This window comes from Miniopterus schreibersii (genome assembly GCF_964146895.1).
Source record: "Miniopterus schreibersii genome assembly, chromosome: 7".
NCBI lineage: Eukaryota > Metazoa > Chordata > Mammalia > Chiroptera > Miniopteridae > Miniopterus > Miniopterus schreibersii.
The window spans coordinates 1,756,292-1,768,379 of NC_138108.1; the positions used below are offsets into that span (position 1 = coordinate 1,756,292).

The 12,088-nt window shown below is 59.4% G+C and overlaps 1 protein-coding gene across 43 annotated transcripts in view; it reads right to left on the minus strand.

The window, feature by feature from the left end:
- Positions 1-12,088, minus strand: part of LRRFIP1 (LRR binding FLII interacting protein 1) — a 94,076-nt gene that overhangs the window by 46,206 nt on the left and 35,782 nt on the right. For all 43 annotated transcript variants that reach the window (XR_013999141.1, XR_013999142.1, XR_013999143.1 and 40 more), the window contains exon 2: positions 4,707-4,793. Coding sequence is in view for 19 of the 43 variants with exons in the window: in XM_081142324.1 (XP_080998450.1) it covers positions 4,707-4,793 (87 nt within the window). In the remaining 24 variants the exon portion in view is untranslated. The remainder of the gene's footprint in view (positions 1-4,706; positions 4,794-12,088) is intronic.

Sequence of the window (12,088 nt, forward strand, 5' to 3'; positions counted from 1 at the left end):
CTCGATCCCTCCCGCGGACACCGGCCTGCTCCGGGCCTCTCCCGGCCTTGCAGGGATCGCTGGGTAAGACCGAGGTGCTCCACTCACTCCTCTCTCTCTCTCTCTCATTCGACAAAACACTGGTAAAAACACTGTCCAGGGCACCGCCAACCGCAGGGCTGGGAACCCGGTATTTCTGGCCTCACACAGGCGAGCACAGGCTCTGCCCGCCTGCAGCCAACCTGACCTCCTCTCCAGGAGCCCCTGTCTGCTCAGAGCACCTATGTGGGCGTGGATGGCTCACCCCCTGCCCCCTATGAAGACAGAATCCCGTTTCTCAATTTTTACACCAAAATCTCAGTCCTTCAGGCTCAGCCTGGCCTTACCAAGAAGACTCATTCCTACTTCATCCACAGCACAAAATGCCAGAGCCCCGGGGCCACCAGATTTAAAACCTCACACTGTGCCAGCTGCTTCAGTAACAGCAGGGATGTGGCCTGCAGAGGCGAGGCCGAGGGGCGTGGTCCGCACTCCACGTCCCCAAACCCGGAGCTCAGACCTCAGCAGCCCGTCTCGCCTTCTCTCCGGGTGCATGCGCACACGTCCGCACACGCGTGTGCACAGGGGTGCACGCCTGCACACCCCGACCCCAGACTCGGTCCAATCCAGAAACCCCCGAGTGAGCAGATCCCGCTTCCGTGTCCTCTGTGAAACCCTGGCTAATAAAATCGCCTATTCTGTGCTGATTACACTGTTCCTCCAGCTCAGCATCAGGGGAAAACTCGTTTTTCAAGGTTTGCTTCCAGCCGTAAAGGAGGGGGCTGTGCGCGGTCCCACCCCCTGCTGCGAGCGCTGGCCGGCGCAGGGCCGTTTCACCCGTGACCGTGCTCACTCCCCCCATCCCTGCTGGTTTTCACTGCGGGGCACACCCTGACTTTGAGGCAGGAGGTGTGCGGGGAAGACCGCAAGCTTTCAGCTTTCTCAGACCTAGGTGGAAATCTTGGTCACCTTCTCAGCTGCAGGGAGAAAAGTCTGCTGGGTCCTGATTTCCTCACCTGCCGATAAAACTCCCTCACGGACTAAGTGACAGGCCCCGGCCCAGCGCTGCCACGTGGCAGAGGCTCCAGGATGTCCCTGCCATTCCCCTCTGCCCCACCCCAGTTCTCTTTGACTAGCAACAAGAGACCTGGCTTTATTTACACCTTCCCAACCCCTTTTTAAAGGAGCAGACGGACCGTGGCAATAGCGGGGCTCTCCTATTCTGGGGGTGCTAATGCACGGGAGCCAAGTCGTCTGGGTAAGCTGGCGCTGCTGGGCTCACGAGGTGGCCGTGTACCCAGGGCTCCGTGCTCACCTGCGGCTGCTGCCGGGCTGTCCCTTCACAGCTCACAGCTGCCGTCACACAGGGTCCCCCGGCCGGGCTGACCGGAGCCCATTCTCTGCACCCCCAACACACGCTGATGTGACTGTGCACTTGCAGCCTCGGGCCGGCCACCAGGCCTGCGCCTGACCCCAGTAGGGGTTCGAGTTCAGCAGAGGAGACAGAAGCATGAAGCCCAGGGGACAGATAAAAAGTGACATGACCTGAAGTGTTTTCTCACAGGGGCGCCACGCTCCCCCCGCCCTCCTCCCACCGCTCGGTCTCACGCACGGAAGCCCGGTCCCAGGTCTCGGAGGCCTCTGCTGGGGGCTGGGTGCTCGGAGGACCCAAGGACCCAGCTGCCTTCACGTGAGACGGTCCATGACCTTGAACCACAACCACTCCCCGGGGAACGCCGACGTCCTCGCAGCGGGGTGCCACGCACGGTCACAACGAGGCATTTCAAAATTCCAGTGCCCTCCATTACCCGAGTGAAACCCATGTGTGTGACCGAGGGAGGCGAGGTGGCGTTTTTAACTGGATATCCCAGGTTTTAATCAGATTTTCTCTGCAAAGCCCAAGATGCTTAGCGGGAACCAAACGCCGAGGGGAGCACGCGGCGCAGGCCCGGGGCCGGCAGACGCTCAGGGCCGGCTCGTCTGTTTCTGCCACCAGCTGCCCTGCAGCCGGGGGGGGGGGTTGACTCCTTGGGGCGCCCTGTCCCTGCGTGACAGCCACCAAGGCCCCTCCGGACGGCCAACCCCTTCCACACCACCAAAACTAAAGGGCCCCGGCTTAGCAGGCAGGATGAGCCTCAGGTTGTAGAATTAAAACGAAACAGAAGACGGCTTCCTTTGACTCAAACGGAGAAATGGGGCTGGGTGGTTAAAGGAGGCCGTTGAAACACACGGTTTCTTGGCTTAACTCCTCTGTTTTTATTTTCTAAATAAAGAACCTGGCAAAGAACTGGCAAGAACCTGCTTAGGTTGTCAAGTGCACATTTAAATCACTTCTGTCTGTAATTAAGGACAGGATCCGTTTTCTCTAAACAGGTAATTTGGAAGACGGACGCGTATGCACACACACTGTAATTCACTTTCACCTTGACTTTGTACAGATGTTACGTTTGTGTACTTGGTGAAAGTCACTTTCTCTTAAATGTAAGAAAACTATAAAATGATGGCTACCATCGCCATGAACACCCAAGCTGGGACCCCTACAGACTCATTGTCATCTCTCTCCTGAGCCACTGGCTCAGCTCCAACAGCGCCCGGGGGACCGTCACAGGCCACCAGGAATTCTTTTCAACAGGGGGATTCAGTGTTGAAACTCAATCAGCTGTGGCAAAACCTGGCACAGCGACAAAAATTGGGGCAAATTCTTCTTACAGCTCTTTTAAGACCTTGATAGAAAGAGGACTGGGGACTGTTGGAGAAACTGGAAAAGCCGATTAAAACCATGAGCCCCTGAGAGGGTGGAGAATGGAGCCACTGCCTCCGCAGACGGTGACGATCCGGAGAAACAGGCCGGTGCCCACTGACGCCCCAGCCCTGACCCCCGCTGTTCACTGAGCGAGCGCCTGGACCCCGCTTCCATTCTAATTTTGGAAGCAGAGGGAGGGGCTCCTAGTCCTGCTCCCAGGGGGCCTTCGAGCACCTACTGAGTGAACAGAGGTATTCGGAACAGACACCGGCACCAGGCGGTTTGAAAAAGCAATCTGTCATTTAAAATATCTATTCTTAAAAATGAGTTCGGGCTAAAAGAACTACTCTGTTGGGCAGCCTCCAACGACTGTGATTTGTACCAGAGGCCAATGGTCAGAGGCTGCTGGGTGTCAGGATGGCCCCTAAGCACACGTGGCACCATCTCAGGTGTGTGACCAAGGCCTGCTAAACAGGACCTGCTCCTTTCCCCACGTCCCAGCCCAAGCACTTGTCCTCCTGATTGAAAATGCTCCTTATTACGACCCTCAGGAGCCACTGCTGGCCAGGCTCAGACCCCGAGTTCACGGACGGGAGCTGACCAGGGTCCGAACCTCGCCCTCAACCACGATAATGGATGAGAGGCGCTTCCAGAGAATCAGCAGGCCTCAGGAGAGTTTCAAAGTCCAAATTATTCCCAACTTTAAAGTGATAAACGCAACTCTAGGGGGCAGGGCACTGACTCAAATACCATAAAACCCAGAGCTTGCTTACAACTGTATTTGTATTTCCACCAATGAGGGGCGGCGGTGACTGACTTTCAGATCCTTGTTCAGCCCTTTTCACACAGAAACATAGGACCTGTAATACCCACAACACAGTCACTTCCCCACAAGAATGCTGAGTGGGGTGTGGCCTGTCCCTCAGGAACCATGACCCCCTGGGCTTGAATTTCTAATGACCTTCAACCTATTCCTCACACACAAGGAAGCAGTTTCCTCTCCAAATTTCCAAATTCACCTCTGCCCCCCCCACCCCGCCCCAGGGAGTGACCGGCCCTTCAGGCAGAGAATGACCCTGGGCCCTCACCCTACAGGGAAGTGGGGGAATCTGTGATGGTTTTAAGAAAAACTGGAAATTAGATTTTCCCCCCCTGAAATCTCACAAGTTTTAAAACATCGGCTCGACTTTTAAAATCTGGCCGTGTGAACCAAACAGGACTGGGTACGCAAGCCGGCCCGGGAAGGCAGCTGGCCGGCCCTTTCCAAAGCACCCAATTCAAATCTTCCGGCGAGCGGAGCCTCCGGAGGGGCCCTGGGGCGGATGTTCCCGAAGGGCCTGGCCCACAGGAAAACAGGGTCCCAGGGACAGGGGCTCCCTCACTGCCCCAGGACCTCGAGGTCATGAAAGAGTCACGGGAAAGCCCACAGCTCTAACTCAGCTGCCACCTGACTCGGGCTCCGGCTCAGGGTTATGAAAACAAGGAGCGAGCACCCGCCGCAGGTGCGCAAACACGTCCCTGTCCGCTTCCCAGGCTATTTCGTCAGGGGCTTTACTCTGTGCTCTGAAGCGCACGCAGGCTCAGGCTTCCCGAAACCTGCTAAAACGTGCACAAACCGCAGGGAAACATTTTAAAACAGAACAGTTATTTGTATAAAAACATAAGCGCCTGCTCTGCCTTCACGCTTAACTCAGAGGTCGGGATTCTCGCTCGGCGGTGGGACCGTGAAGCTCAGGCCGAAAGCGGGGGGACCAGGCCGGGAAGCGGGTCCGGATCCCGCGGCGGGCGCCCGGCAGGCACCTCGGGCATCCGCACCACGCGCCGCCCTGGGCTGACCTTGAGCAAACGTCACAGACCCGAGCGTGTCCGGAGCGTGGGCCCTGCCCGGCGCTCGGCCGGCCTGAAAGCGCCGGGGGGGGGGGGGGGGGGGGGGGGGCTCCCTCACCTCCCTCTGCTGCCGCTCCAGCTCCTTCATCCGGATCTCTCGGGCCTCCGCGCGGGCCGCGCGCTTCGCCGCCAGCCGGGCCTCCGCCTGCAACACACGGGAAACTGCGTTAGAAGACAGGCCGGGGCCAACCTCAGGGGCACGGTGACAGGGATGCCGGTGGGAGAAGCCCGGTCCCGAGGTGAGTGGGTACCCGGGGGCGCACCGCCGACGCGAGACGAGGGTCAGCGGCGGCAGCGGTTACAAGTAATAACGACGCTGCCGTCACGGAGCCCTCGCCATGTGCCGTGGGCCCCGTTCTGCGGGCTTTCGACACATTTTGCCATGTGCTCCTGCCACAGCGCCATCAGGCAGACACTGTTACCATCCCCGGGTTACAGATGAGGGAACTAAGGCACAGAGAGGGTGAGTGACTTGCCCAAGGTCACACAGCCCATAGGTGGCAGGGCTGGGCAGTCTGCCGTCCTCCGGGGCTACAACAGGCTAATGCACGAAGCCAAGCATTTGAGCAGGACCACAGGTCACTGGTTCAACCCCTCCCTTCACCGGCAGGAAGCAGAGGCCGGGAGAGGCTGCCAGACAGGGCCAAGGGTGTGGGGCTGGGATTCTGACCCCGATTTCCAGGACTCCGGTCACCTCTCCCTACGCCCTGCCGCCCTCAGCCTCCCCTTCACCACCTGCAGCGCTGGGGGCCCGTCTTCTCTCAGGACCAAGGCGAGAAGCGTTACATTAAAAAAAAAATCTGTCAGCTGCGGCTGCTTCCCACACTCGGCCGGAGAGCATCTAAAACGCCAGCCAGGGCCGGCCAGCACCCCAAGCCCGGCACCTGAACGCGGTTCCACGCGGCACAATCCTGTGCTCGCTCACCACTTGGGGAGGTGAGCGGCGAGAGTGCGTCAGGGGCAGGGTCTCCGGTGTCAAACAAATCCCACCTTCCTTCCCACTTAATTTTTCAGAGCTACACTCGCAATTCCTCCGCCAGATCTTCCAGACATCTCACTGTTCCCTGGATAACCTTAAAAAGGGGTTACTGGGGACGGCACCGGGCTTCCGGTGTGGTCAGTGGGCCAGCGAGCAGTGAGGTGGCCGCGTGTCGCGTCACACAGCGTCTCCCCAATGGCCAGGCCCCGCACCCCAGGCTCACATCTGGATAGCGGGTCCTGGTGCAGGGACAGCCATCGGCCCACCCCATGCTTACACTGAATTACAAGTTCATTTTCTTTCTAAATTCTAATCTCAGTGGAAGCCTGACCACAGCTGAGCTATCACCGGTTGGCTGGCGTGTCCTCAGAAGGAGTTTAGTTTGTAACTCGGCTTGTTCCTGTGGTTCCTTTAACAATCCAGGCCCAGGCCCTTCAACTGAAGGTGTCGAAACCACAGCCACGTCAGAACTTGGACTCGTTGCCATTTTCAATTTTCTCAACACTGTGAGAGCAAAGCTGGAGGGGAGGGCAGGGAAAGGTTCATCGACTGACACTGGCTACAGTGACTTCCTCCAGCCCACGGATAGGCCAGTGAGGGGACAGGCCAGCAAGAGGTTTACGCCCAGGACAGCCGCCTCCCCAGCAGCCCGCCAGCCCAGAGTCTGGGATGGGGAGGACCTGGGAGGAGGGCCAGGGAAAGAGGAAAGGGCTCCAGAGGGGGCCGAGGGAGACGGGAGAGTGGCGGGGGACTCTAGGGCGGTCCTGAGAGTCCCATCCCTGGTGTCCATGCTCCGCGCGATCTGCTCCCCCTGAGCGGGGGCCCCTCTGCGAGCACGATGGGTGCCACTCCCGTGGCTGGGTTGCAATCATGGCAAAGAGAAACACAAATCACGAAGGTCCCTCACCAGTGGACTCTGGGTTTGTCAAAAGCGGTTATTCCGGGTGGGCCTCAGCTAATCAGGTTAGATTTTTATAAGAGTCTAGAAGTCAGATTCCCCTGGAAAAGTAGCCCGCCCTGAGGGAGGGGCCTGTGCGGGGCCACCGGACAGGGAGTATGGGCGGCCTCTGAGCTGAGCGCGGGCCCAGCCGACAGCCACAGGGAAGGGGAAAGGGTCACGCGCGGGGCCACAGGCTCGCTACAACCGACACGTCTGCAGGTCGGCATTTCAGCTGGCACAAAACTGCGTACGCCAGCTTTGAGAGTAAGACCATTACCCGTAGACTAACCCCGACACCGGCCTGAGACGCCTCAAAGAAAAACGCCGGAGTCCTCACCACGCAGCTCATCCTAAGACCCTAATGTTGCCAAGAGCACGGAACAGCCCAACAGAGCACAGGAGATAGTGACCACTCCCGTGGCCACTGTGAGGTCACCAGGGGACATACCTGATATCAGGTCATTAAACGAACAAAAAACCAAAATAGCAACGGTCCACCTCAGCAATATGCAAACACGAAACCAGCCCTCGACAGTCACGTGAGCCTGGCCCTGCCCTCTGGCTGCCGAGGGTCCAGGGGCCGAGGGACTCAGGCCAGAGCTTCCTGGGAACAGGGTGGATCCTTTACCGTCTGACACGTGTATAAAATATAAACCTGCACGCTGAGGGTGCCAGAGGGTTTAAGTTTCCAAATGCTACTTTCACTTTATGTACAGTACTTCGCTTGCATGGGACAGCCGCTCACTGGCCACCCCCAGCCCAGGCCACCAGGCCAGGCCACCAGCCCGGCCACGTGAACTTGCAGCACCATCCCAGGCAGCCAGGAAGGACTTTCAAAGTGCATTTGGGTCCCCAGTCTCAGGATACAGACAAAGCAATCGGTGACCATGAACAAGTGACAAGTGCTACAGTGAGGGGTCGGGGTGGAGGGGAGCTTAACCCAATCCTGCTGTCTGGGGGGCTTCCTGGAGGACAGGACCCTAAGCCAGACCTCCAGGAGCAGAGGACAGAGCAGGGCCGGGGAGTGCGGGGGCCAGGGCACGTGACCGGGCAGGGAGCCCGAGGGCCGGGTCCAGGCCAGCGCTCAGCTCCGGTGTCTGGAACCTTATCTTCAAGGGGATGCGGAACCGCTGGAGGGTTTTAAGCGGGAACACTCGGGCCTGACATCTGATTGAGAAATATTGCTCCGGTTGCAATATGGGGGCAGGAACAGGGTGGGGAGGGCGGCAGGAAGCCCGGCAAGTGAGAAGAGGCTGCCTCTGGGCGGGAGCCTCGAACAGGAGCGGGCGGGGCTGGCGGAACCGCAGCCCAGGAGGAGGCACGGCCGAGGCCACTGTGCGAGGTCAGAGGCCAAGGTCCCAAGGAGGCCCCTGTGGCCCCAGAAGTCAACCTCGGAGAAGAACCCCACCCACCCGGCCACCACCCAGAGGCTCCTGGCACAGGATGCTCAAGGACATCTGTCCCGCCCCCTCCCCCGAAGGCCCTGGGGGTTTCATATTACGGACCCCTGTCCCCACCCTCAGGGAGATGACAACAGATGGGGGAAAGTGACGGATCTATGGAATTTAGAGGACAAAGTATAAACTGCTCAGGGCTTCAGAAAGAAAAAGTTCAGACATAAGACATGGCCACTCCCCAGCCATCGTCCTCCGGAGGAGTATGGAGGCCGCTCCCTTCATGACTCCGCCTCAAGCTCCTGCTCGGACCTCAGGCCCTGGTCCCACAGCAGCTCCTGTGGGACCGTTGGCTCGGCCCCAGGTCCCAGGCCGCTCTCTCCCCTGCCTACAGGAGCCACCCGAGAGGTGGCCAGAAGCCTTCAGTGCCTTTCCTCAGCCCCAGCATCTCCTCAAGGGGCTCAGGCAAAGGCAGAGCTCCTGGCCCCGAACCACCCTCCTCTGCCCAGTACCATCCTTGTCGAGATACACACTCAGATGGTTGAGGGTGAGATGCTACGATTTTGCCCAGATTTGCTTTAGCATAACCAGGGTGGGGGGAGTGGAGCCGGGGGGTCTACGTGGCTGTCGGCCGACTGCTGCTGGGGCTGGAGGTGGGGCGTGGGGGTCTTTAAACTGATGGCCCTCGCAGTGTCCTTCACAGTGGCAGGGGCCTCGCCTCCAGCCAGCAACAGGAGTCAGAACCTGGGGGAGGGAGGGGCAGCCATCTGGGCTTCAGCTCGCCCCCCTCAGGTGTGGGGCCCTCTGCCTTCTGCCCTCCCATCTGCCTCTGGGTGTCTGACAGTTTTCAAATAATGAGCAGTTTTTTGAAGGAAGGAAGGGGGGGGAGGAAGGAAATGAAAGTGCCTCAAACCCAGACTAGGAGGTGGCGGGGGTTCTGCTGCTGCAACTGTGCAGTGTTGTGTCTCCCACCCAAGGAAACCCGCCCCCCCCCCCCGTTCTAATGCCGCCCGTGGGGTTAGCTGGGGCCGAGGGGGGCGCTGACCCAGCTGGGCTCCTCTGACGAGATGCAGGCTCCCTGCTTTCTCAGGCCCACCCAGCGTCACCGGGGAGTGCCAGAGTTCCCTGCGCCTTACAGGGGACAGGCGGCCCCTCCCCAAGGATCCCCTGGCCTGGCCAGGAATCCCGTAGACAGAGCTTTATCTACGGGGTTTTCAATCAAGGCCCCTTTGATGGAGGGCATGGCTGGGAGGAGAGCAGCCATTTATCATCAAAGCTGCCTCATTATAATTTAAAAAGCTGAACCCTTGGCTCCTAAGTTCCACTTTTATATTTTATTTGACTGCAGGAAATTGGTCAGCTCTCTGACACGCATGATAGGAGACACTAAAGTGCCCAGAGAGGCTCCGGTCTGAGCCCCAGGGCTCCTGAACCAACAGTTATAAACAGCCCGGGCGTCCCAGCAGGGTCTCAGGGGCCAGCCCTCCAGCGCCCAGCGAGTCCAGGCTGTGGAGGCCCAGACGACGCCACGGGCAGGGGCCCGGCCACGGGGGACACAGGCTGGCTGGGGAGGGAGACCACCAGAGTGGCGCTGCTCCCTGTGACCTGCCCTCTGGGGCGGCACAGACCCGGGCCAGGCCTGGCAAAGGCTGGAGAGGCCACGGGCACAGCAGGAGTCACCTTAGTGATGGTCCCTGCGCAGTGCCCAGGGCAGGTGACCGGTGGCTCTAACCCGACCGCAGGGTGGAAGACGGTTTCCGGGCAGCGGGATACAGGCCTCAGGATAAAGTCAGGAGCCTGTCCTGCCAGTGACCCAACAGGCCTGTTGGAGCCCAGGCATTCCAGAGATAACAGAGATAACAGCTTCCGCCGAGACCAGAGGCCGGGCTGCTCCTCTCCTGGGGTCAGGGAGCAGGGACTGACCGACTCCGGCTGGGGACTGAGGCGCAGCAGAACCAGGAAGGAAGGTGCTGGGCAGGACGCAAGGAGCAGCCCAAGGGGGGCTGCGGGGTGCCCCTGCTGGGCCACACGCGCTCCCACCCACACTCGCCTTCCCGCCTGCGGGGGAGGATCTGCGAGCAGAGCCGTAGGAGGTGCTGCCCAGCAGCCTGCGCCCAGTTCCAGCGATGTCTGTGCTTCGCGGCTCCTCCCCGTCTACCCAGCCGGCCCAGCCCGCCTGGTGCTCCTCAGAGGGCAGACACGTGAGCAACACTGGTGGCCCAGACGTCCTGATGGTGGCCCAGGCGTCCTGATGGTGGCCCAGGCGTCCTGATGGTGGCCCAGGCGTCCTGATGGTGGCCCAGACGTCCTGATGGTGGCCCAGGCGTCCTGACTGCTCAGAGGGGACAGAGGGCTGGGCAGGAGCAGGGCTCACTCACGCTCTGGAGGGCCCTGCACGGCTGCAGGGACTCCTGGCTCTGTCTGTACTTGTCTGGAGCTCGAAGCTTCCCTGGGTCTCTGCACGGCATGGAATTCTCTGTCCCACGACACCCTGCCCTGCGCTCAGAGAGCAAGGTCTTCTCTGCTCGTAGCTCTGCAGTCACCCAGGGCCTCCAAGTTCTATATGGAAGCTGGAGGGGTCATGAGTCATATTCTTCAGAAATGGGCCGAGATGTGCTTTCTCCATGTTCCCCACCCTGAGAAAGCCCGGGGTTGGGAAAGGCACCAAGATGACAGCTGGGGAGGCCAGCTCCCTACCCTGGAGAGCCCAGGGGACACACGTTGCTAACGTGCAGATGACCGCGGGCTCTGTGAGGCTGGGTGCCGACACCCTGGACGCTGTTTGGGAGGGGACTGTAGCACACATTGAGAACACCAACTGGGTCAACGGAAAAAGGACTGGGCCGTGGGCATCCAAGAGGGAGCCCAGTGACTGCTACCTCCCTGGTGTGTCACCCCAAGTGGAAATGATGCCACGTGGGGCTGTTCAGAGAGATGAGCAGTCAGCCAGCTGCACAGCAATTGACGAAGTTTTTTTGTTTCATTTTTTAAAAAATATGTATTTATTGATTTCAGAGAAAGGGAAAGGGAGAGCTGCCTCCTGCCCACCCCTGCTGGGGATCGAGCCTGAAACCCAGGCAAGTGCCCTGACCGGGGATCGAAACTCGATCTCCTGGATCCAAGGCCGATGCTCAACCACTGAGCCACCCTGGCTGGGCTCAGTGAAGTTCTAATACTGATGATACGCATTCGTTCTGGCCTCCAGGTTGAAGAATTCTTCTGACAAACCAGCAGAACCTTGTCAGCTCACACGACATAACCATAGCTTATAACCTCCTGGGTTAAGCTGAGGGATGTATTTAAAGTTCACCCGTGTCGATGTGGGAGGAATATCATGTAGCTGAAGCTGGAAGTGGTGACAAAGGACCTGTTTTGTTCAGAAACAAGCAGGGGCCTCTGTTCACATGTGGTTCCTCCCTGGAGTGACAAACAGGCAGCTCCCGAGGGCGGGGAGGGGGGTGCTGAGACCCGAACACACACGTAGGCCCACGTCAGGGGACTTACAGTGCGGGCACATTTCCAGCCCAGACAGCACCGTGAGGGTGACGAGACCGAGCCCCTTTCCTGAGCTGCCTTTGCTGCAGGAAGTGGAAGCGGCCACTCAGCTTTTGTTTCCTATGCAAACCCCCGGCCCCTCAGATGCAGATTCTGGAAATAGTCTGCTACTCAAAGCAACCGAATGGTCTGAGTGACGCGTGTGAACCGGAGGGAACTCGTCAGGCCGGCAGCTCCCAAGCGATGGCCTCTGTGCCCTGTATCCACCGGCCCCTTGTCCCTCCGCGGCCACCGTGCATTTTACTACAGTCTCAAAATCTCATCTCTTAGGCAGTCAGTTCCCCACCGAGGGGCCTCCCTGTGACCAGGACTAGACTGACGGTGGCCACGGAGGGAAGGCGCTTTGGGATGACGGTTGTCAATGCGGGGAGTAGTGCCAACTCTGAGAGAGCATTTTGGAAATGGTGGCAGGCAGCATTGGGAAGTCGCAGTGACTGGAGGGGGGACTAATGGCATTTAGGGGCAAGGCCCCGCACGCCAACCATCCTGCCCGGAGACAGGACAGGCCCGAACAGTGAGGAGCCTTCCCACGGGCCACTCAGCGGACGGGAGAGCCACCTGATCACTGTCAG